The sequence below is a fragment of the Jaculus jaculus genome, chromosome 8 (genome assembly GCF_020740685.1).
Source record: "Jaculus jaculus isolate mJacJac1 chromosome 8, mJacJac1.mat.Y.cur, whole genome shotgun sequence".
Lineage (NCBI taxonomy): Eukaryota > Metazoa > Chordata > Mammalia > Rodentia > Dipodidae > Jaculus > Jaculus jaculus.
The window spans coordinates 113,898,146-113,919,453 of NC_059109.1; the positions used below are offsets into that span (position 1 = coordinate 113,898,146).

At 52.7% G+C, this 21,308-nt stretch overlaps 2 protein-coding genes across 3 annotated transcripts in view; one reads left to right on the forward strand and one right to left on the reverse strand.

Annotated features, from left to right (window-relative positions):
- Positions 1 to 7,986, forward strand: part of Myh7b (myosin heavy chain 7B) — a 29,096-nt gene extending 21,110 nt beyond the window's left edge. Inside the window, exons 25-41 of the mRNA XM_012951047.2 lie at positions 907 to 1,083; positions 1,161 to 1,306; positions 1,891 to 1,981; positions 2,060 to 2,449; positions 3,280 to 3,406; positions 3,500 to 3,618; positions 3,710 to 3,906; positions 4,066 to 4,415; positions 4,502 to 4,626; positions 4,737 to 4,852; positions 5,925 to 6,321; positions 6,403 to 6,528; positions 6,630 to 6,800; positions 6,906 to 7,010; positions 7,093 to 7,188; positions 7,563 to 7,700; positions 7,785 to 7,986. Of these exons, the coding sequence (XP_012806501.1) occupies positions 907 to 1,083; positions 1,161 to 1,306; positions 1,891 to 1,981; positions 2,060 to 2,449; positions 3,280 to 3,406; positions 3,500 to 3,618; positions 3,710 to 3,906; positions 4,066 to 4,415; positions 4,502 to 4,626; positions 4,737 to 4,852; positions 5,925 to 6,321; positions 6,403 to 6,528; positions 6,630 to 6,800; positions 6,906 to 7,010; positions 7,093 to 7,188; positions 7,563 to 7,700; positions 7,785 to 7,796 (2,883 nt within the window). The 3' untranslated portion in view covers positions 7,797 to 7,986. The remainder of the gene's footprint in view (positions 1 to 906; positions 1,084 to 1,160; positions 1,307 to 1,890; positions 1,982 to 2,059; positions 2,450 to 3,279; positions 3,407 to 3,499; positions 3,619 to 3,709; positions 3,907 to 4,065; positions 4,416 to 4,501; positions 4,627 to 4,736; positions 4,853 to 5,924; positions 6,322 to 6,402; positions 6,529 to 6,629; positions 6,801 to 6,905; positions 7,011 to 7,092; positions 7,189 to 7,562; positions 7,701 to 7,784) is intronic.
- A 13-nt stretch (positions 7,987 to 7,999) lies between these two features.
- The window catches only part of LOC101609903 (transient receptor potential cation channel subfamily C member 4 associated protein), an 81,378-nt gene continuing 68,069 nt past the window's right edge, over positions 8,000 to 21,308 (reverse strand). For both annotated transcript variants that reach the window (XM_045157538.1, XM_045157537.1), the window contains exons 10-19: positions 19,792 to 19,923; positions 16,801 to 16,859; positions 14,946 to 15,047; positions 13,875 to 13,958; positions 12,799 to 12,889; positions 11,701 to 11,841; positions 11,297 to 11,405; positions 10,154 to 10,266; positions 9,056 to 9,262; positions 8,000 to 8,861 (exon numbers count right to left, since the gene is read on the reverse strand). In XM_045157538.1, coding sequence (XP_045013473.1) covers positions 8,724 to 8,861; positions 9,056 to 9,262; positions 10,154 to 10,266; positions 11,297 to 11,405; positions 11,701 to 11,841; positions 12,799 to 12,889; positions 13,875 to 13,958; positions 14,946 to 15,047; positions 16,801 to 16,859; positions 19,792 to 19,923 — 1,176 coding nt within the window. In that variant the 3' untranslated portion in view covers positions 8,000 to 8,723. The remainder of the gene's footprint in view (positions 8,862 to 9,055; positions 9,263 to 10,153; positions 10,267 to 11,296; positions 11,406 to 11,700; positions 11,842 to 12,798; positions 12,890 to 13,874; positions 13,959 to 14,945; positions 15,048 to 16,800; positions 16,860 to 19,791; positions 19,924 to 21,308) is intronic.

Genomic DNA, 21,308 nt, shown 5'->3' on the forward strand with positions numbered 1-21,308 from the left:
TGAGTGTGGTTTCTGGAACCGTGATGACTGACTCCATTATACAGGAGGGGAAAGTAAGGCTGGAGGTTCTCACAGGTGCTAAGGACGAGGCCAGGACTAGGAAAGCGTTCATCGAATGTCGGCTTACACAGTGGCTCACATGCACTTGTTTCTTTCTCTAGGCCAGGCACTGTGTTTGCCTATGAAATATTTCATTTTATTTGTTTGAGGAGGGGGGCAGATAGAGGGAGCATGGGTACACCAGGACCTTCAGCCACTGCAAACAAACTCCAGATGCATGTGCCACCTTGTGCATCTGGCTTATGTGGGTCCTGGGGAATCAAACCTGTATCCTTTGGCTTCACAAACAAGTGTCTTAACTGCTAAGCCATCTCTCCAGCTATTTTTTTTTAAAGGTAGAGTTTCACTCCAGCCCAGACTGACCTGGGATTCACTCACTATGTAGTCTCAGGCCTGGCCTCCAACTCATGGCGATCTTCCTACCTGCCTCCCAAGTGCTGGGATTAAAGGTGTGTGTCACCATCCCTGGCTCAATAATTTTTCTTTTTAATTTTTATTTAATTTGGCTTTCTGAGGTAGGGTCTCACTCTATCTAACTCAGGCTGACCTGGAATTCACTATGTCATCTCAGGGTGGCTTTGAACTCACAGCGATCTTCCTACCTCTATCTCCTGAGTACTGGGATTAAAGGCGTGCACCACCATGCCCAGTTTACTTTTATTTTGACTATGAATTCTTCCACACAGCCTGAGGAGGCGGCTCATCCCTCAGGCAGGAGCCATGGAGGTTCACAATATGGTGACCTGCCACCTGCATCCTGCAGCTTCAAGGGTGGTGGTTCCCGCCTGGTGGGTGGAGCGGAGTGTGGGGAGCACTGTCCCCACTGTGACCCTGACCCTGACACAGGTGAAGAACCTGACAGAAGAGATGGCTACGCTGGACGAATCAGTGGTGCGGCTGACCAAGGAGAAGAAAGCGTTACAGGAGGCCCACCAGCAGGCCCTGGGTGACCTGCAGGCCGAGGAGGACCGCGTGAGCGCACTGGCCAAGGCCAAGATCCGGCTGGAGCAGCAAGTGGAGGATGTGAGCTGGGATCACGGGGCTGGGGTTGGTGGGCGGCCGGCCTGTGCACGCTGAGCAGGTGGTGCTCTGTCCCACAGCTGGAGTGCTCCCTGGAGCAGGAGAAGAAGCTGCGCATTGACGCGGAGCGGGCCAAGCGCAAGCTCGAGGGCGATCTGAAGCTGACGCAGGAGATGGTGACAGACACCACCCAGGACAAGCACCAGCTGGAGGAGAAGCTGAAGAAGTAAGGGTGGGGCTGGCCGGGCAGGTCAGGGGCCTTCCCACCTGACAGAGGAGCCCTGCTTCCGCTCAGGATTCTCTCTGTCCTTGATACTATGGAAGTGGCAGTGAGGAGGACACCAGGACAGAGGCCAACTCCTGCCCTCCCTGGACTGGGGCCGAGGGTAGCAGGGCTCAGAGCAGCAGTTATACAAGACCGAGGTCCTGGGATAGAGAGATGGCTTAGCGGTTAAGGTACTTGCCTGCAAAGCAATAGGACTCAGGTTCGATTCCCCAGATCCCATGTAAGCCAGATGCACAAGGTGGCGCGTGCGTCTGGAGTTCGTTTGCAGTGGCTAGAGACCCTGGTGCGTCCATTCTCTCTCTCGCCCCCTGTATCTAATAAAATAAATGAATATATGGCTAACGTGGGTCCTGGGGAATCGAACCTGAATCCTTTGGCTTTGCAGGTAAGTGCCTTAACCGCTAAACCAAACTTCAGTCCATAAAAGTTTTAAAAAGACTGAGGTCCTTTAAGGCCTCAGGGAAAGGGGGACAAGTGGGAGGCAGACAGGGTCTGCGTTGGCTCACCCCACCATGTGCTCTCAGGAAGGATTCAGAGCTGAGTCAGCTGACCCTGAGGGTGGAAGATGAGCAACTCGTGGGGACCCAGCTGCAGAAAAAGATCAAGGAACTGCAGGTGTGTCTGTTGGGGTGGGGGTGGCAGATAGGGTCAGAGGCCCATGAATCTAACACCAGTGTCCATCTACCCACGCAGGCACGAGCCGAGGAGCTGGAAGAGGAGCTGGAGGCTGAGCGGGCGGCCCGGGCCCGGGTGGAAAAGCAACGGGCAGAGGCGGCCCGGGAGCTCGAGGAGCTGAGTGAGCGCCTGGAGGAGGCCGGCGGGGTATCGGCCGGTCAGCGCGAGGGTTGCCGCAAGCGTGAGGCTGAGCTGGGCCGGCTGCGGCGGGAACTCGAGGAAGCGGCCCTGCGACATGAGGCCACCGTGGCCGCCCTGCGCCGTAAGCAGGTGGACGGTGCAACAGAGCTGAGCGAGCAGGTGGACAGTCTGCAGCGGGTCCGGCAGAAACTGGAGAAGGAGAAGAGCGAGCTGCGCATGGAGGTGGACGATCTAGGCGCCAGCGTGGAAACTCTGACTCGTGGCAAGGTGTCTGCCTCTTTCCTGACCCTGACCCCTGGCTCTGTGCCAGTCCTGCCTCCACCCTCTGCCCTTCAGCCACCCCATTCCAATATGCCACAGCAGCGCTACCCTGTACCTGATCGTGACCCCTGGACCCGTGAACCTGACACCCCAAACCCTAGCTCCCTACGAGTTCTGACCTCAGATTCTTTCTCCTAAGCTCTCTTCCTGGCGCCAGGTTATTTTGTTTTGTATCCAGTTCAGTCCTTTTGCCCAGTACTGTGTGATGCCAGCCCCTGACTCCTGAACCTAACATCCATTCTCGTCCTGAACTGTAGCATCCAACCTTTTGTACCTCTTAAAATATTTTTATGTATTTATTTGAGAGAGAAAGAGGCAGGAAGATAGAAAGAGAGAATGGGTATGCCAGGGCATCCTGCCACTGCAAATGAACTCCAGATGTGCGGGCCACCTTGTGCATCTGGCTTATGTGGGTCTTGGGCTTTGCATGCAGGTGCCTTAATTGCTAAGCCATTTCTCCAGCCCCCTTTGCACCTCTTAACCCTAACCCCTGTTCCCAACTGACTCCAGACTTCGTACCCTAACCTTCACCTCACTCTTGGTCTTGGAATGAGTCCAACTCTCATTTCTGAGCCCCCTTCCCATTCCCCTCTCCCTCCCCTCCGTTAAACTAGGAGCTCAATCATAACCCTAAACCTAGGGCTCTGATCTCTTTGATTCCTGGACCCATATCTAGTTTTCAAGTTCCCATTCCCAGGTACCAGTCTCTGACTGGCAGCCTTGGATCCTGCCCTTGGATGCACAAACTTGTCTTGACTCCTGACTCTGGGTCCTAGGCCAGTGCAGAAAAGCTGTGTCGGACTTATGAGGATCAGCTAAGTGAGGCCAAAATTAAGGTGGAGGAGCTGCAGCGACAGCTGGCTGATGCGAGCTCCCAGCGTGGGCGGCTGCAGACTGAGAATGGTAAAGGCCAGGGTTTGGTTGGGACAGGCTGGGGTAGGACCTAGGTGGTTGTCCTCAACCAACTGTCCAGCCTGTTGGCCCCTTCACCTGCAGGGGAGCTGAGCCGTCTGCTGGAGGAGAAAGAATCTCTCATCAGCCAGCTGAGCCGTGGGAAGACCTCAGCTGCCCAGAGCCTGGAGGAACTGCGGAGACAGCTGGAGGAGGAGAGCAAGGTTGGCTGACACTGCCAGCTGTAGGGGTAGACAGGTGGGCACAGGGACCTCTGGGACTGGACTGATGCCGAGGCCACCGGTGTCCCTGCAGGCCAAGGGTGCACTGGCCCATGCAGTGCAAGCCTTGCGACATGACTGTGACCTCCTGCGGGAACAGCATGAGGAAGAGACGGAGGCTCAGGCTGAGCTACAGCGGCTGCTGTCCAAGGCCAATGCTGAGGTGGCCCAGTGGAGGAGCAAGTATGAGGCCGATGCCATCCAGAGGACAGAGGAGCTGGAGGAGGCCAAGTGAGTGGCTGGCGGCCAGGCCACCGCCATGAGATGTTCAGGCTCATGCCTCTGTGCTCTTTGTGTCTGTAGGGGGCGGGGGTTAGGAAGGGGCAGGGTGCTGGGGTCCTTCTCCCAGCCTCTGGCTACACACGTTACCCCATGTGACCTACGGTCTAGGAAGAAGCTGGCCCTGCGGCTGCAGGAGGCAGAAGAAGGCGTAGAGGCTGCAAATGCCAAGTGCTCATCACTGGAGAAGGCCAAGCTACGGCTACAGACGGAGTCAGAGGATGTGACCCTGGAGCTAGAGCGGGCCACCTCAGCAGCTGCCGCGCTGGACAAGAAGCAGCGGCACCTGGAGCGCGCGCTGGAGGAGCGGCGGAGGCAGGAGGAGGAGATGCAGCGGGAGCTGGAGGCGGCGCAGAGAGAGGCCCGCGGCCTGGGCACGGAGCTCTTCCGACTGCGCCACAGCCACGAGGAGGCGCTCGAAGCCCTGGAGACGCTCAAGCGGGAGAACAAGAACCTGCAGGGTAGGACGTGGGATCCAGAGCGCCTTAGTATCGCGAGTCGGCAGTAGCCATGAGGGTGACCACTCTGTGCCCTGTGCCCTCTTCAGAGGAGATCAGTGAGCTCACAGACCAGATCGGCCTCAATGGGAAGAACATCCAGGAACTGGAGAAAGCCAAGAAGGCATTGGAAGGGGAGAAGGCAGAGCTGCAGGCCGCACTGGAGGAGGCCGAGGTCAGGGCGGGTCACGGGTGGCTGGGTTCTCATGCATAACTCCCTGGTCTCCTTGCTTCCTCCAAACACACCCATGCCCCTACACCTATACTGCCTCTCTGCATCCCCAGGGGGCCCTGGAGCTGGAGGAGACCAAGACTCTGCGGATCCAGCTGGAGCTGTCCCAGGTCAAGGCAGAAGTGGACCGGAAACTGGCAGAAAAGGATGAGGAGTGCACTAACCTGAGGTCTCTGGAAAGCACTGTTGCTGTGTCCATAGTGACACTGGTCTGCCCCTGCCAGGCTTTCTCATGTGAGGGTGACTGTCTCTATTCAAGAGGTGAACCTTCACAAGGCTGAAGGATGCTCAAGGCCACACAGTGAATGAAGTAGAACCAGAGTTCAGTCTGTGTCTGACTCTGGGCCTCACTATTGTCCGTGAACTTGCTCTGATGAACAAAAGGAAGCCATAGGATTTTAAAATACAAAGGACTTTTAAAAGGAATAGACTGAGGCTGGGCGTGGTGGCACATGCCTTTAATCCCAGCACTTGGGAGACAGAGGTAGGAGGATTGCTGTGAGTTCAGGGCCACCCTGAGATTACATAGTGAATTCCAGGTCAGCCTGGGCTAGAGTGAGACCCTACCTCGAAAAAAAAAAAAAAAAAGAAAAAGAAATAGACTGAAGCTGAGCACTGTGGCTCACGCCTTTTAATTCCAGTACTTGGGAGGCAGAGGTAGGAGGATTGCTGTGAGTTTGAGGCCACCCTGAGACTACATAGTGAATTCCAGGTAAGCATGAGCTAGATAGAGTGAAACCTTACCTGAAAAACATTAAAAAAAAAAAAAAAGGCTCCAGAGATAGCTTAGCAGTTAAGATACTTGCCTGTGAAGCCTAAGGACCCAGGTTCAACTCTCTAGAACCCACAGAAGCCAGCTACATAAGGTGGCACATGTGTCTGGAGTTCATTTGCAGTGACTGGTATGCCCGCCTCTCTTTCTCTCTGATAAGTAAATAAAAACACATATATAAGCTGGGTATGGTGGCACACGCCTTTAACCCTAGCACATGGGAGACAGAGGTAAGAGGATTTCCATGAATTTGAGGTCACCCTGAGACTACATAGTGAATTCCAGGTCAGCCTGAGCTAGAATGAGACCAGACCTCAAAAGAAAAGCATTCACTTGTTTTCCAAATAGGTTTTCTATCTCCAGCCACCCTTGGGCACTTATGATGGCACAGACAGCGCTGGCACTACCCCCCCTCCCCCGTGCGCGCTTTCTGTAGTCCAAGCCCACTCTTGATCCCGCCCTCTCGCAGGCGCAATCACCAGCGGGCAGTGGAGTCCCTGCAGGCCTCCCTGGACGCAGAGACCCGGGCCCGCAATGAGGCACTGCGGCTCAAGAAGAAGATGGAGGGTGACCTCAATGACCTGGAGCTGCAACTAGGCCACGCCACCCGCCAGGCCATGGAGGCACAGGCCGCCACGAGGCTGCTGCAGGCCCAACTCAAGGAGGAGCAGGCAGGGCGTGATGAAGAGCAGCGGCTGGCTGCAGAGCTCCGTGAGCAGGGCCAGGCCCTGGAGCGCCGGGCGGCACTGCTCGCGGCTGAGCTGGAAGAGCTGCGGGCTGCCCTGGAGCAGGGAGAGCGCAGCCGGAGGCTGGCGGAACAGGAGCTGTTGGAGGCCACGGAGCGCCTCAACCTACTGCATTCACAGGTGGGGGAACCACACAAGGGTGGCTACAGGGCTGGAGGCGCAGGGTCCTGCTGGCCAGCTGAGGCTCTGCTCCCGCCACAGAACACGGGCCTCCTGAACCAGAAAAAGAAGCTAGAGGTGGACTTGGCCCAGCTGAGTGGGGAGGTGGAGGAAGCTGCCCAGGAGAGGCGGGAGGCTGAGGAGAAGGCCAAAAAGGCCATCACCGATGTGAGTAGGGGGCCCGAGCTGGCAATTGGGGGCCGGGGTGGAATCAGAAGGGATTTCCCTGGGATAGTCCCATCCCAACCAGGCCACCCTAACCCCTACAGGCAGCGATGATGGCTGAGGAGCTGAAAAAGGAGCAAGACACGAGTGCCCATCTGGAACGCATGAAGAAGACACTGGAGCAGACGGTGCGGGAGCTGCAGGCTCGCCTCGAGGAATCCGAGCAGGCCGCGCTCCGGGGTGGGAAGAAGCAGGTGCAGAAGCTGGAGGCCAAGGTACGCGCAGCTCCCCCTGCGGGCGGGCGGGGGGCGGGGTGCGCGCGCGCGCGCGCGGTGGCTTGGGCAGGCTTAGGTGGCAGGCCCGCCCCTGGCTGCCCACAGGTGCGCGAGTTGGAGGCGGAGCTCGACGCAGAGCAGAAGAAGCACGCGGAGGCGCTCAAGAGCGTGCGGAAACACGAGCGCCGGGTCAAGGAGCTTGCGTACCAGGTGGGGTGCTGAGGCCCATCCTGGGGAGCGGCCCCGAGCTGGCCCAGTTCAGGCAAACCCCTCGAGCCCTCTGTGTGCCTAGGCTGAAGAGGACAGGAAGAACCTGGCGCGCATGCAGGACCTGGTGGACAAGCTGCAGAGCAAGGTCAAGAGCTACAAGCGCCAGTTTGAGGAGGCGGTGAGCACCTGGGCTGGGGGTCTCGGTGCCGGGGAGTGGTCAGGATGCCAACGATGAGCCACAGTATGTGTAGCCGGCTGCTCTAAAGGGTGACACACACGTCCTCTCAGATCAGTGGCCCTGCATTAGCAAGGAGAAGTCCCAACAGACTGGGGCCTGCTCCCCACGGTTTCCTCTGGCCAGGCCTGGGGCGGCAGGCTGTCAATCACGTGGGGGCCTGCTGCAGTCTCCTCTTCCCTCTTCCCCTCATGGGTCTGGTTAAGGGGGGAGGCTGTTGGTAAGAAGAGTGGAGGACCAGGAGGAGCCCACTCGCTTCTGGGGACAAGTGACATTTCAGCTAGCAAGGGGAACCAAGGCTCTCCACATGCCCCCAGGAGCAGCAGGCCAGCACCAACCTGGCCAAGTATCGCAAGGCTCAGCATGAGCTGGATGATGCTGAGGAGCGAGCGGACATGGCGGAGACCCAGGCTAACAAGTTGCGGGCCCGGACACGGGATGCCCTGGGCCCCAAGGTGAGGGGCCTCTACCTAGACTATGTGTTGAGATGGGGGGAAGACACAGGAGGTGCAGCTCATTCACCCTCCCTTGCCTCCTAGCACAAGGAGTGACAGTCTAAGCCCAACACCCCAGGCTCTGAAGGGGACGTCCACCTCGATCCTGGTGGCTCTTCGTTCCTGCCTTCTGCCACACCATCCTCCCCAAGCCCCGGAACCTTGAAGAAACACATCTCCAGCAATGGCCTGTAGCCTCATTCCTTGGGGTTTTGGAGAACAAATACAGTCTCATGGACAAAGTGAGGTCCACATCAGTCTTTAAAATAAAGTTCTTTAATAGTCTCCATTTACTTGGTTTATTTGCTGTTAATAAATTGGCAACACAGGAGGGGCCAAGGGTGGGCTCCCAGCCAGGCTCCTGTGTCTGGGCTCAGGCAGGCACAGCCACTCCATGCCCCAAGGGATGGAGAGTAAAGGGTCCCCACTTCTGGGAAGACCCCTGGGATGAACACAGTGGCCAATGAGCAAACAGAACCAGAGGAGCTAAAGGAAGACGAGGGAGGGAGAGATGAACACGCCTGGGGGAGGCAGCACTCTCTGGTACCCCTACCCCTGCCCAGGGCTCAGGATCCTCTCTGCCTTGGCTCTGAGGCCAGAAAGTCTTGGCTCACAGGTGGGGAGGGGGCATATCTCCCTTCCTACCATGGGACCAACGGGCAGAAGCTCAGACAGAGCTAGTTTCCTAAGTTCCCTTCCTCTGGCAGGCCAGGACTCCAGGACTGAGGGAAGGATGGGCATGGTGCCAATGTCCTCACCATAGTGACTAAGGAACTGAGGCTCCCCAGTGACCTGGGCCCAGGTCCCAGGGGACAAGGGTTTCTAGGACACTCCTCCCTCTGAGCCTGTACCTGAAGACCTGGGGTACAAAGAGAGCAGTGGGGAGGCAAGGGAGGGACGGGAATGGGCAGAGTGCGTGGCATGTGTATCCACGCTCACCCATGCTTGTCCTGGCCCAGCAGCTTCCCGAGGCCCGGCTCAAGGTCACTCCTCAGTGAAGTCTCTGTCTATGTCCATGTAGGGCTCCTCAATGTAGCTGACCAGGGCAGAAGGTGACTGGCGATCTGGGTTCAGCAGGATGGACACTGTCTCCTTCCAGTATGAGAAGCTGATGCAGGAGCTCTGGGAAAAGAGGAACAGGCTGGAGGGTGGCCTGGAGGACCCAGGCCAAGCCTGCCATCCTTTAGGGATTGCCTTAGTAAGGATATAAATGGAAGCCTGACCATGGTCCAGGTACCCTGAATACACTTCTGAGGAATACGGGGTCTGCATACCCACTGCCCACCCACCATCCACTTCAGGGCTGGGGCACTCACATTTTCCAGGCAGGTGCTATCTTTGTCCTTGTGCAGGTAATGCTGCTGCCAAAAGCGCAACAGGTTGTGGAAATTGTTGAGCAGGAAGCCGGGATACTTCTTGCTGTGCTCCATCCGCTGCAGCAGCCGCAGGTACAAGGGCAGCCGCTCTTTCCGTCGGGCCAGCATCAGGATCACCAGGCTGGTGTTGAGGCAGCTGACATTCTCCTGCAAGGACGAAGGCAGCTGGACTTGGTGCATGTCAACAGCCTACTGGTGCTGGTGAGCTTGGGCAGCCACTGGGCAGGCAGTGGGGTTTCCTAGGCCCAGACCTGCTCCCTGTGCCCACCCGCTAACATCTACACTGTGATGGCAACACTGGCTCTTACAGCTCTCAGCTCAAGTATGGCTCCTTTTAGAAGCTTCCACGCCTACAGGACTAGGTGCACATGTCATGTTGGGACTTCAATGCTTGACTACACAGGGTACTTCAGAAGCAAAGAGTCTCAACCTACCTTGTTCATCAAACATCTCTGGCCAGTGCCTAAGCTCCCAACATGTTTGTTAAGATAACAGAACAAAAGAACCACCTCTAGCCAGACGTGGTGGCACACGCCTTTAATCCCAGCACTTGGGAGGCAGATGTAGGAGGATCACGGCCACCCTGAGACTACATAGTGAATTCCAGGTCAGCCTGAGCTACAGTGAAGCCCTACCTCAAAAAACAAAACAAACAAACAAAAAACACCACTGAGGGGCACTAGTATAACCCCCATTCCTGAAAAGAGAGTGCAAAACAGAGAGCAGAGAAGGCTGCCAGTTACTCAGTGAGGGAGCTGGTAATCTCAGGTCTGATTCCATACCCACCATAGCCAGTGGGCAGCATAGGGGAGAAGCACCAGTCAGAACACAGCACCAATCTAACTGTTCCCCAACTTGATCTCAGGAGACCTGCTACATTTTCTTAGGTTCTCTGAAAACTGGGGTTACTGGATAAAAGTCCTAAGAAGAGATGGACTTCTAAAGTGAGAAGGGAGAGAGACAGCGGTGCTGACTCCAGAACGAGGGGGCAGTTGCTAATTGACCTCCCCCAACTGCACATTGGCTGGGGCCTCTCACCTGGGTCAGCGTCTGCACGTGGATGATGTTAATGAGGCGGAAAAGGAAGGACATCTGCGTGGGCACCTGGGATATGTAGGCAAGCAGGCGGCACTCGGACAGGACTTCAGCCACTAAGGAGGGACACAGAGGTTGTCAGCAGCAGGCTCACCCACTGGCAGTTGGCCTATCCCTCTAGTTGAATCCTTTCTGGGTTCTGAACTCTGCAGCTTGGGGCCTCTCACTGTCAAAACAACTACAACAAAAACTGTGGCAGCAGGATCAATCTCCTCCAATTATTTGGTCACAAGGCTAAGCCAAGACTGTGTTCTCAAGCCCCTATTTGGTCCTTCAGAAACATGGTTGGGAGTAGCCTTCCTTCAGTCCCCTCCCAGCCTGGCACTAGGCACAGAGTGTTCACTCCCATGCAGATGGACTGACAGTGCTCATTAATAGTGCAAGAAAGCTCAAATCAGGTTCCAGAGCTCTTAATGCGACTGGTTTCCCACAGCTCTCACATATTTCCACAGCCATGGTTAAGGTCACAGTGCAAAGAGCCTTGCTTCCCACACTGCGGGGAGGGCAGGGATAGCTAAGTGCACCAAAGTCCACACGGCCAATCTCCAAAAATAGACCCTTTAGGGTAGAAATAGACACAAATGGCCAAATTGACAAATGACCAGAATACTTTTTGCTATCAGTGACAATGATTGTGACAAGAGACAACTGTTCTTTTTTGGAGGGCTTCACAAATTTGTAACAATTGCTGGATGCCACAGCATGTGTCCACATCTGTGTGGAAGTGGGTACACAAATCTGTGTGTGTGGTCAGACACACGGCCAGGCATAGCTGTCTACACACCACTGCACACAGACACAGAAAGAGGTCCTGCTCATCCCAGAAGAGGAAGATGGCTTTTTGCATTTTGCCAGCAATAATGGCTTTTTTCCCCCTTTACCAAAATGTTGTACACACTCATTAAAAGCATGAATACTAATGGAGCAAAGTCAACACAGCTGAGCAAATCATCTGAGACCACCCCCTTGACACCAGCCACATGGACATGGGCAATTCAATCCATTCTGATTCCTGACCGGAGACCAGTGTCTGGTACCACTGCAATCATACTGCACCCATTCACTTTGGCATCTTGCCCTTCTCACCTTTCATGTCCACCTGGTTTTCAAATCGGTCCAGTGACAGAGTGACACAGCGCACCAGCATGTTGGAGTCCACCAGTGAACTGTTGATCTGCTTCAGAAACACCTGAAACTGAGCAAAGATGGAACGTAACAGAAGCAGGGGCTGCTGGCCAAGCCCGGGATGAGCAGTCATTGTAGGGACACCAGAAATCTCCAACTAGCCCCACCACTCTGCAGACAAGACACTGAGTGACCCGCTGGGCTGCTAAGACCTTGTGACACAGTTTTCATGCCTGTGTTCCAGGCGCAGAGGCTGCTCCAGCTGGTCACTGGATCCCAGCCCTCTCCAACTGCAAACCCACTCAAGGTCCCAGACAACTGACACTGCAGCAAACTCCACGGAGCCCTCCCTGGGCTAGCCTTACCTTTGCGTCAGTGTTGATGTACTTATTGAATCTCTTGAATGCATCAACGTTGAACTTCATTAGCTCCCCCAGGAGGTCGAAGTAGCTCTGAAGCACATCCCTCGACTTGCACTCACTGTCCACAATGCAGTACAGAATGTGCTGGGGTGAGGAGGGCACAGGGTGAGGGGTGTGGAAGGGCTGCTCCTGTTTCCACCCAGGCCTGGCATGGAGCTCAGACCACAAATCTGTTTCAAGAAAACACCCAGGTGGACGGAGCCTACAGCCTTGTGATTCCTCTCTGAGGATGCTGCTAGCTCCAGGCCAGGTGACTGGCCTCAGCAGGAAGGGCGGGGCTGGGTGTGGAACTCTCTCCCAGAGCTCATATGTGAAGCCTCTGGCTGCCCTGTGGTCCCCAAGATGGCCAGAGCTCTTGGGCATCTGGAGCCACTCAAGTAAGTAAAGGACACAGTTTAAAGGCATAGAACACATTTGGACCCCATGGGTTGACTTTGCATTTATGAATAAAATTATTTAAAACTAATACAAAATCAACAAATTCTTATCAAGAACATAAAGCCAATTCAAGTCCTTGAAAAAGTTTTCTATGACAATGACACTATTTTCAAGATTTCCATTTTCATTTTCTTTCTTTTTGAGATAGAATCTGGCCTTGAACTTGCAATGCCCGTGACTCTGTCTCAAGCACTGGGGTTTTCATGCTCATCTCATTTTCTTGAACTTTCATTGATTTGAATCAGTTATTTTCCATATGGATTACAACTCTGGCCATTTTGTTTCTTGCCTTTTGTGAATTTTTTTTCAGAAAATACAAAGATACTACTTTTTGTTAATACCAAAATGCCCTCAGGGTCAAAAGGCCTTGCTGGGTAATTCTTACGTTTCCACACAACCACCTCCAAGTCCCTTAACTACTCCTACAGCACCCATGAGAAGCCCAGCTGGCAACCCAGGGCAAATAGCAGGACAATATGCACTGCCTTCTAAAACAGACAGATCTGGTCTACTGCTGATGAACTGTTAGGGCTCAGGATGGGAAGGAAATGCAAGAGGGTGGGGAGTATGGCCACCCAACACCCTGGTTCCTCTGGGCCATACCTCCAAAAGGCCTCGCTTCAGCAGGAACATCTGGTCTGCATAGGAGGTGGTCCCTCGGAGGAAACTCTCCACAGCCCGGGCTTGCCAAAACCTGCGACCCAAATGTTGACTCTGGCCCAGGCAGCTAATGCTGCCCTCTCCTGGTCCAGGTTTCCTTCCCCCACGAGTTGGAAGATGTTTGCTTTTAAATGTACTCTATTTACAGATCATCTACCACTCTTTGAGACTCATCCTAGGTCTTGGGAACAACACAGTGAGCAAGAGAATCCCTATTCTCATGGAGTTAGGGAACATTCTTTCATATCCTAGGTGCTGTCTTAAGATTTATGTCACACGGAGTGGTGTCTAGGATCGAAGACTGGGCTCCAGCAAGCGCCATGTGAAAATGTTCCAGGCTTTACACTTTCAAAAGGTTGGAAGGGCATGAACTTGGGGGCCTGGGATGTATGTAGGAAGCAGAAGAGTATGTGTAGACAGGCCACCAACCTCATCTGCACTGAGCTGGCCAAAGAGATGGCTGAGGTGGAGTGGCCTGGAGGCTCAGCTGGGCTCCATGTTGAGAGGCCTGGATAAGCCAGGCTAAGGACAGAGACCTAGGTGGGAGACAGCTTTGCATCCCTCCTGCTCACAGCCTTCACTACTTATCCCTGAGGTGGCCAGGAACTTGGAGTGGGCCTTCCTGCCTGCACCCAGCCAGCCAGCCAAGGAAGGCTTTGCCCTGCTGGCTCCATTCCTTCCCATGTTGCACTGAAACAGTGTCTTTCCTTTCCTGCCGGTTTCCTACAACCCTGGGGAAAGGCATGTGTGCGAGGCCTGGATCCTATCGTTCTCCACCTCTCTAGAACCAGCAGACAGGTGTTTGGCGAACGAGCAGTTGCCTCCGAACTTATCCTGTTGGTTACGTGGCAGGAATGCATATGCCTGATGAGTCACACAGGGCCAGTTGGCAGAGAAGCCGCCTCCCTTGACAGGGACCACTCTTAGGAGGGTGCTGGGGCCTAAAGGTAGCATTTCTAACCGCCTGGGAAATAGCTGACTTTTGGGCCCCTCAGAAGTACACTTGTCCCCAGACTCACCTGAAAGATGACTCTGCTGGTTCCTTCTTCATGACCTGCAGCAGTCGTGTTAATAAGCCCCTTTTCCCATCACACACCAAACTCCTGAAACCAAAGGGGTAGAAAAGGGGCAGAGCATGGGTGACAGACCTGACAGGAGCCTTTGAGCTAGGGGACTCTACTGGTCTAGGTGGTGAATAAATACAGTGATGTTTCTAAGTCTGCAGGGGACTTTCTGGTTTCACCTTGGTCCAGAGCCCCTAGAGACTTGGAACAGCCAACACATTCCCACTGCACTTTAGGCCAGTTTTCCCTCCCCAGACTGTTGGTAATAGAAAGAAACAGATCCAGAGCCAGATGAGGCTCAGGACTGCCAGAAGAAAGGTGTTTCCACAAGTGGGTTTCAACCATGCCATGACAGAGTCTGCTAGATGAAGGGAAGTCTGTGCCAACCGGATGAGGCCCAGCATCCTTTCTCCCTGCACCAGGTTCACTTCCAACTGGGCGGCGGACCTCCAGGCCTCAGCCAGGGCAGGCAGCAAAGGCAGGAAGTAAGGAAAGGACTCAGAGCCATCATGACGGATAAATGTCAGGCTGGTGTCTAGCCTCTTGAACTGTTTAAGAAGGTATGCTTCCATCCCCTGAAGACATCAGGGCATGACTGCGTCCATTTCATCTGAATGGAAGGTTCTGGGAAGTTATGGCTGTGGGTGCTGAGTAAGGCCTATGCTACCCTGGCTCCAGGCACACATAACTAGAAGGCAGGACTTGGCTCTTGGCAGGGGTTAAGAGGTTTGCTTCTGTTCATCCTTCTTGGCACAGCTGCCACTAGGCAGGAGATGAGCACATCAGCAAAGGCATCCTGGCGTTCACAAGGGAAGGGCGGGGGACAGCTGACTTTCGGCAGTTGCCTTGCACAGAGCCTGTAAGGGAGGCTGATGCTGGCCCTTCCCTCCAAGGGCTGCTGTGACATTCCGTTAGAAAATGCACAGGATGGAGTGAGTCATAAGTACATTTGAGGAAGGGTAAGTATGCACACCTGTGTGCGGCCACCTGTGAGCCCTGTGCCCCAGCTATCCCCACCAGGATCACCTGTCAGTGTTGAGGACTGCTTCCACCTCAGGGATGTTGGCCTTGAGGGAGATGGCGCTGAGTTCATTGAGCTCCTGGTTGTTGAGCAGCAGGTACTTGTTCCTGAAACGCATGCGTGGAAAGGTAAAGGCCAGGAACTGGGGCTGCTCAACAGCACAGCACCAGGACTGGGAGTCTTCCGCCTTTTTCTGGAGGGGAGGAGAAACTGAGTCCACCAGCCTCTTCACCCCTGCCTGCCACTTTCACCAACAAGACCCTTCCCTTAGCATCTCCAGATCTTGGTGCTTGTTACCACTTGACTTCTCAAAGGCACCTGCACCATGTCCAATCCACTCGCCATCCTACCCCTCAAGCCAGCCCCGCTGCAGCATTCCTAGCAGCCGCGCAGCCGCAGAGTCTGCCTCCCCCATCCAGGCCTGTCACGAGCTGGGTCCTTTGCACAGCGCCGCATTCCGCAACCATTTCGCATAGTGATTGAGTTCTCACACAACTCTCAGTGATTTTCAGAACAGAACTTGGCAACAGGATCCTGTCGCTGTTAAAAATACTTCCCCTAACTGGGTGTGGTGGCCCACGCCTTTAATCCCAGCACTCAGGAGGCAGAGGTAGAAGGACTGCCATGAGTTTGAGGCCAACCTGATACTACAGAGTGAATCCAGGTCAGCCTAGGCTAGAGTGAGACCCTACCTCAAAGAAAAAAATTTTAAAAAGAAGCTTCCCCTATTTCAGAAAACATTCAGGGCTGTGAACATGACCCAGAGGCTCAGGCCACCCCTGCAGCCACACTACCAGTTGAGCGGCTCACCACCCACACCATCATCTGGTCACTGCTTTTCCGCACTACCCCATGTTCCTTCCTGCAAAGGCCTCTCTGCACGTGTGACCTCTCTGGCTAGAATGTTCACCCTCTCATGTTGTTGCTTCATCCCATTTACTAGTTCTGACACTTCAGGCCTCAGCTCACAAACTACTTCTGCTGGAAGAGTCACTGAGTAGCCACTGGCCAGTCAGAACCGTTGCCAAATGTCCTCACAGAACGAGGTCTATTCGTCAACACGCGTTCATTCACTGGTGGATCCTCCGACTTCTGGGACTGGATCTTTCACAACAGCCGGAGCATGGCTGCTCTCACTCATCCCTGCGCCCCCTGAGCCTGACACACGCAAGTGTTGACTGAGAGTCTCATGAGAGCTAGGACTTCACTTCCATCCTGTCCCTCACTCCCAGAAAAGGCAGAAAGCAAATGAGCGAAGCTCTGTAACCCATCAGAGCCTTCAACCATAGAACTCCCCCAAGAGAGAAGTACCCTCCATGGGAACGGAGGTGCAATGTAGAGGTCCTTCAGCCACTTTGTCCTCAAGCACGCTCTGTTAGCTTGTGCAATGTTCTAAAATTTTAAATCAACGACTAAACCTCAGATTGATCCCCAGCATTGCAAGAAAACCAAAACAACAACAAAAACCCACAAATGAATCACAACACCTCCCCGCCTACCAGGCTATCTTAATTTCTAGCTTCTTTGGGAGTATCTGAAGCTATCAGGAGTGGGCCCCGTTCCTTGTATGTCAACGTTTGCTAGAGCAACAACCAGAAGGAAGAGAGGCTAACCAAGTAACAGCTCTTGCTTTGGAGTCAAGGAAGCGCAGCCATGCCTGGCTCCATATCAAGGTAAGCAGGGCAGCTGAGAGAGGGATATGGATGAGGAAGCAAGGCCCAGTAAGAAGAGGGCTGGGGTTCTAATGGTCTGTGGTGACCAGCCTCTTTGGCTTTCTCCTGAGTGGAGGTCAGTGAGAGCACAGGAGAAAGATCTTTGGAAGAGAGCCTGTGACGGTCCTGCAGGGACACACATACTTACTCATGGTGGTCACTGAAGCTCTGGAGAAGCCTCAAAAACTGGATCTTCAAGGTGATGTCCTAAAGTACATGACAAAACCACATTAATCAGAGTTCCTAAGTAAAACCAGGCTGGGGCTCAGGTGAGAGCCGATCTTGCCACTCTGCTTCTTTGAGCACTGGTCCTTGTGCAAGTGAAGATTTTCTTTAGATGGAAAACCATCTTACTTGGAGGCCACCCTGAGACTACATAGTAAATTCCAGCTTAGTCTGGGCTAAAGTGAGATCCTAACTCAAAAAAAACAAAACAAAACAAAACAAAAACAAGAGGCTGGAGAGATGGTTTAGTGGTTAAGGCGCAAGCCTGCAAAGCCTAAGGACCCAGGTTTGATTCTTCAGGTCCCATGTAAGACAGATGCACATGGTGGCACCTGTGTCTGGAGTTTGTTTGCAGTGGCTGCAGGCCCTGGCATACCCATTCTCCCTCCCTCCCTCTCTCTCTCTTTCCCTCTTTCTAATAAATAAATAAAAATGTTTTTTAAAAACAAAAAGACTAAAGAGCTATCATGATCAGATCTTCATAGATGACTAATGGCAATTTAAATTAATGTGGACCCTTTTTGCTAGAAACATTCCAGCATATTATATTAAAAAAGAAACCAAGGGCTGGAGAGATGGCTTAGCGGTTAAGCGCTTGCCTGTGAAGCCTAAGGACCCCGGTTCGAGGCTCGGTTCCCCAGGTCCCACGTTAGCCAGATGCACAAGGGGGCGCACGCGTCTGGAGTTCGTTTGCAGAGGCTGGAAGCCCTGGCGCGCCCATTCTCTCTCTCCCTCTATCTGTCTTTCTCTCTGTGTCTGTCGCTCTCAAAAAAAAAAAAAAAAAAAAAAAAGAAAAGAAAAGAAAAAGAAACCAAAATCTGGACTGGAGAGGTGGTTCAGAAGTTAAGGTGCTTGCCTGTAAAGCCAAACAATACCCAGTATCCACATAGTGGCACATGTATCTGGAGCTTGTTTGGAGAGGCACACCCCTTTTCTCCCTCTGTCTCCGCTTGCAAATAAAGAAAGTAAATATTTTTTAAAAGTAAACTGAGCCAGGTGTGGTGGTGCAAGCCTTTAATCCTAGCACTCAGGAGGCAGAGGTAGAGGATCACTGTGAGTTTGAGGCCACCCTGAAACTACACAGTAAATTCCAGGTCAGCCTGAGCTACAACGAAACCCTGCCTTGGAAAAAAACAAAAACAAACGAACGAACGAACAAAAAAACCCTGAAATTCTTTAAAACATGAGGCTAAGTTCATGAGCCAGAAAGGGAAACCTGTAGGAATCAGAAATGCAGAAAGGTCCAAAGAACCCGGGCGTGGGGGGCTCCAGCAGCTGAGGGAAGTATGGAGGTGCAGGGGTGGGAAGGCCTAGTCACACTAGGGTTGAGGCTCTAATGTCCTGTAGTGACCAGACAGAGCCTTGGGCCTACAAAGAACCAACCTGAGAGCCAAGGAGATGGCAAAGAGAGAGCCTGGCCCTGCCTGCTGTGGCTAGTGAAGGCCTCCCAGGAGAATCACCCTAGCAGAGTGGCAGGGCCAAGACACTAATCATGAAAACCAGCCTAAGCCAGATGTGCTTCTTCAGGTACTGGCAGACAGAAGCCAAAGTGCTCTGTGGAAATGCTTTCAGGGAACAGCCACATAGGTCCCAAGGACTGCAAGTTCTACTGAAGGCGGCTTTCCGCAAACATCACAAATTGTGAGGAACACTCTATCTTGAGGGCCTGAAGACCCAAACACAAACACTGACACCACGTGAGCAACTGCAAGAGATCATAAGAAAGAGACAAACAATTAAAGAGACATCATGAAAGGAAGAAACTGAAGGAAGACACAACATTCACATGATGAGCAAAGACCAAGTGGTTTTTGGTAAGGGGTCTGACACATGGTCTAGAAATACACACTATACTCACTTGAACTTACAAACTCAAACCAACTGAAAAGCAATCTGATAAGGCTAAAGAGACAAGGCGAGGCAGGCCACTGAAGAAAGTCCCAAAATGCAGGTCAGGAGCCCACGGCACTGGCTCTGCTGGCTGAATAGCACTTCAGATCCCAGGACACACTTCCTCCGCTAGTGATGGGCAGGCAGTGTCCTGAGGCCAACAGGGACATGATCCAAGTAAAATGCCTCAGAGGCCCTGACTTATTTAGGCTCTCCCCAAAAACTGAGTGGCACAAAGGCCTGCCTCTCAGTTCAGCCCTCTGTCTAGGGCACTGTGAGAGATATGAGGCAGAGGCAAGTTCCTGGCCACAAAACACCAAAGCTATTCCTAGAAGCAGGCCACAGGTGGTATGTAGCATCAAACTGGTATCAGAAGAGAGAATACCAAATAAGGGGCAAACCAGCTTCTATGTAAAGGAGTGGTGGCCCTGCCTTGATGGAGGTGAAATCCTCACCCCAGAGGTAAAAGAAACTCCTGGACTAGAGAGATGGCTCAGTGGTTAGTGGTGCTTGCTTGCGAAGCCTGATGGCCTGGGTTCATGCCCCAGCACCCACATAAAGCCAGATGGACAAAGTAGCACATGCATATGGAGTTGAATTGGCCCTGGTATACCCACACTCTGTCTGCCTCTGTCTCAAATTTAAAAAAAAAAAAATTTTTTTTTCTTTTTTTTTTTTTTTTTGATAGGGTCTTGCTATACCCCAGGCTGACCTGAACTTTACTATGTAGTCTCAGGGTGGCCTCAAACTCATTGCAATTCTCCTATCTCTGCCTCCCAAGTGCTGGAACTAAAGGCGTGTGCCACTACGCCTGGCAAAATAATAATAATAATAATCATAATAATTTATTTTAAAAAGAGACTCCTGGGAGGCTCCAGTACACATCTTCCCAATTACAGAACCACAAAACATGACAGTTTCTGCTTTACTCTCAAAGAACAAGAGGGCACAGGGCTAGCAATAAGTCTTGAAACAACGATTCCCAGCAAGTAATGTCTCCTATGTCCCAGAGCCCCTTGCTTACCGGGCTACAGTCACAGTTCTGGTTGTGACCATGGAGGACAAGGGCAGATGCTGAATGTTTCCTCCAAATCAACTTGTCAAACAAATTATTGAGTCCTGGGATCAACTTGAATTCAGCAATCATCCTGTGGACCTGCATGGGACAGAAAAGACGATGCACTGGAAGCGCTGTGCGTCTAGAATCCAGCAGAGCCTCTTCTCAGCAGACAGCAGTCTCCAGGACAAAGAAAGCAGCACTGAGGGTGAAACAAAACATCCACGCACCTTCTGCCCCAGACTACACATGAACACATCTTGCATGACTGCTCATAACAGTCCTGCAAGTCACGGGACCTATCTCAAGAGTACTACCCTTGGGCTGCAGAGATGGCTTAGAGGTTAAGCACTTGCCTGTGAAGCCTAAGGACCCCAGTGAAGGCTCGATTCCCTAGGACCCACGTTAGCCAGATGCACAAGGGGACGCATGCATCTGGAGTTTGTTTGCAGTGGCTGGAGGCCCTGGTGCACCCATTCTCTCTCTCTCTGCCTCTTTCTCTGTCTATTGCTCTCAAGTAAATAAATAAAAATGAGCAAAAAAAATAAATTAATTAAAAAAAAGGGTACTGCCCTTATTCTTAACCCCAAGCTCTGGCACCTGAAGCAAGTCTATTAATATTGTGTCCTTGTCATATTGTTATGATAACAAGTCTTAGGTGGGCTGGAGAGATGGCTTAGTGGTTAAGGTGCTTGCCAGAGAAGCCTAAGGAGTCATGTTTGATCTCCCTCCAGATCCCACGTAAACCAGATGTACAAATGTGAGGCAAGTACGAGGTCACACCTGCCTACTAGGTGGCACAAGTGCCTGGAGCTCGATTTCAGTGGCTGAGGTCCTGATGCACCAATTCTCTCTCTCTCTTTCTGTCTTTCTATAATAAAAAATTACTAAAAAAAATTCAAAAAAAGCCAAGTTTTAGGGTTAGAGGAATGGTTCAGTGTTTAAAAGCATTTGCTTGCAAAGCCTGCAGGCCTGGGTTTGATTCCCCAAATGTACAAAGTGGGGCATGCATCTGGAGTTTGTTACAGTGGCAAGAGGTCCTGGCACGCCCATACTCATTCATTCATATATTCTCCCTCTCTCTGCTTGAAGTAGGGTCTCACTCTACCCAGGCTGACCTAGAATTCACTGTGTAGTTAGTTTCAGGGTTGCCTCAAACTCACAGCAATCCCCCTACCTATGCCTTCCAAATGCTGGGATTAAAGGTGTGCACCACCACACCTGGCCAAAACAATTTTCTTTAAAAAAAGCAAGCCTTGGGGGCTGGAAAGATGGCTTAGCGGTTAAGGTGTTTACCTTGAAAAGCCAAAGGATCCCAGTTCGATTCTCCAGGACCCACATAAGCCATATGCACAAGGGGGTGCATGCATCTGGAGTTCATTTGCAGTGGCTAGAGGCCTTGGCATGCCGATTCTCTCTCTCTTCCTCTTTCCCTCTTTGTCTCTCTTAAATAAAAATATTTTTTAAAAAGCAAGTCTTAGGCT